Source organism: Sinocyclocheilus anshuiensis, unplaced genomic scaffold (genome assembly GCF_001515605.1).
Source record: "Sinocyclocheilus anshuiensis isolate Anshui unplaced genomic scaffold, SAMN03320099.WGS_v1.1 C33026763, whole genome shotgun sequence".
Classification (NCBI taxonomy): domain Eukaryota; kingdom Metazoa; phylum Chordata; class Actinopteri; order Cypriniformes; family Cyprinidae; genus Sinocyclocheilus; species Sinocyclocheilus anshuiensis.
In genome coordinates, this window is record NW_015621428.1 from 1 (window position 1) to 2,123 (window position 2,123).

The 2,123-nt window shown below is 38.5% G+C and overlaps 1 protein-coding gene across 1 annotated transcript; it reads right to left on the reverse strand.

The window, feature by feature from the left end:
• Window positions 1-15: 15 nt before the first annotated feature.
• Window positions 16-1,277, reverse strand: LOC107683193 (Na(+)/H(+) exchange regulatory cofactor NHE-RF3-like; the record flags this gene model as incomplete). The annotated part of the gene is made up of 4 exons (XM_016479265.1): window positions 1,264-1,277; window positions 931-992; window positions 245-456; window positions 16-116 (listed from the first exon to the last, which is right to left on the reverse strand). Coding segments are annotated over exons 1-4 (389 nt in total), but the record flags the coding sequence as incomplete, so codon positions are not given.
• Between the last annotated feature and the right edge of the window lie 846 nt (window positions 1,278-2,123).

Genomic DNA, 2,123 nt, shown 5'->3' on the forward strand with positions numbered 1-2,123 from the left:
CTAGCTTTAGCCAGCTCTCTAAGGTCACGACCCTCAGACACAGCCAGCTTGTAGGCCTTTTCATCTAACACCAGGAAGCAGAGTTGTGATCCACTCACCTGAATCCTACGGGCCACCTGAGAGTGAGACAAACATAATAAAGCACTCGGTTACAAACCCTGACACACACGAGAAAAAATCATTTCTGTAGCTTGTACAGTAAAAAACATAAAGTAATTGCAAAATAAAGGTCATGACCTCTCACCTCCATGTGTTCCACATTGTCAACAAACATCTCATTGACTTCAAGCAGGCGGTCCCCATCTTTGAGCCCACTCCTCTCTGCCACACCCAGTGAATCCAGCTGCCTGATTATGTGACCCTGCCGCCCTCTTTCCACACGCAGATGGAAGCCAAAGATTTCTCCATCTTCCCTCTTCAGCACACACACACGTGGTGAGGGCTTTGACACAGGCTCTGTCAGCAAAGTCAAAGTTAAATGACGAACTGTACACTTTACGGTATATTATAAACTATCTGTCACTCTGATAATAAAATAATCCTATGCTATACACCCTGAGATTTGCATGTTTGTGGTTCTCTAATGTTGGTTAATGGCCACATGACATGTAAAGTATTTATTTAGTTAGTTAGATAGTTAGTTAATTGGGGTTTTATTTTAGCTTTTAATTTAATTAATTATTTTTTATTTCTTTATTTTTATGATTAAAGTAATTATTAGCTTTTCATCCACTCACAACTCCCCTGCAGTTCCCTCACAAACCCCCAGGGGTTTGCGAAATCCATCTTGGAAACCCTGTGGCTTCCAATTGTGGTATGAGCAGAAAAATGTATAAAAATACATAATAAAAAATACAGTAAAAATGATTGAAATCCTTATTAATTCCAATGTAGCAGCCAACACTATTAATAATAAAAAATCTCACTAACCTGTATCATCTGCAGTCACCATGGCTGGATTGTCTATTCCCTCCTTGGGATTGAAGGTAAACCTGATAACATAAGAGAATTAGTTTTTGCCCTCTGATAAGTTCTGTACACAACAGCCAATGAGATCCAGTGCACTACCATAAACAAGTCAATATACACTCCTCAGAGGTACTTCATTGACAGTATTTCAGATAGTACACTCAGATGAAGCCATAAGGTGAGGTGTGTCTGTCCATGTGCGTGCTTATCAAAGCAGAAAGCACAAAGTCAAAAGCTACCGTCTGTGTGGATGTGTGTCTGTGTAGGTACACGGGTCATAAAAACATAACTTACTCTGTCAGTTCCATGGGTCCTGTAGCACTGCAACTATAGTTGTGAGGGAGATGTTGATAAAATGTTGACAACCTCACAGCAAGGCCAAACACACCTCAAATTCCAGGATAAAAAATACAAATTCCTAGAACTCAAGATCAGTCATTTTGCCTTAAAGATTACATGTAACCTTGGGATTTCATAAACAGACCGTGACTCAGAAAATGTGGCTATAGCTCATCTGCTCTGACTTCCCCTTTATACTTTAGATTGGTCATCCATAGTGAGAACATGTGTTGTTTGTTAGCCAAAAATAATCAAAGTAGTGTTTGGCTTCAGTTGATAGGCTTTGATTAAACATCTTAGTTAAATATGCTTTGGATGTTTGCCTTGCTGGCAATACTGAGGCCACTATCTATTGCCAATCGACTAAGGATTTTATATGGTTGACAATCACTGCTTTATATTAAGGTCCAGCACATGTCAAGAATGGCAAGATGAATCATGTCACCGCATTCTGCACATTACTTAGTTTATAGCTTCATCTGGCTCATGGTCAATTTTAAGGTTACAGGTTAAAAACTAGAAATGTTATAAATACAAAGAAATTATACCATAGAAACTGGTTGTATTTTGTCCTCAAGCAATGATAAATGAACAGAACCCATGGCCTTGAGTTCACACAAACACCCAACCACTGATGGAGTCACCATGATTTACTATCAACCTAATAGTCAAAACATTTTATTTTCCCTTCAAAATAAAATCAAATAAAATTAGGGTTGCAAAGGGGTGGAACATTTCTGGTAACTTTACGGAAACTTTCCAAAAAATCTCTGGAATATTCCAAAAAATCCTGGAAAGTTTCCAACATTTCTGGA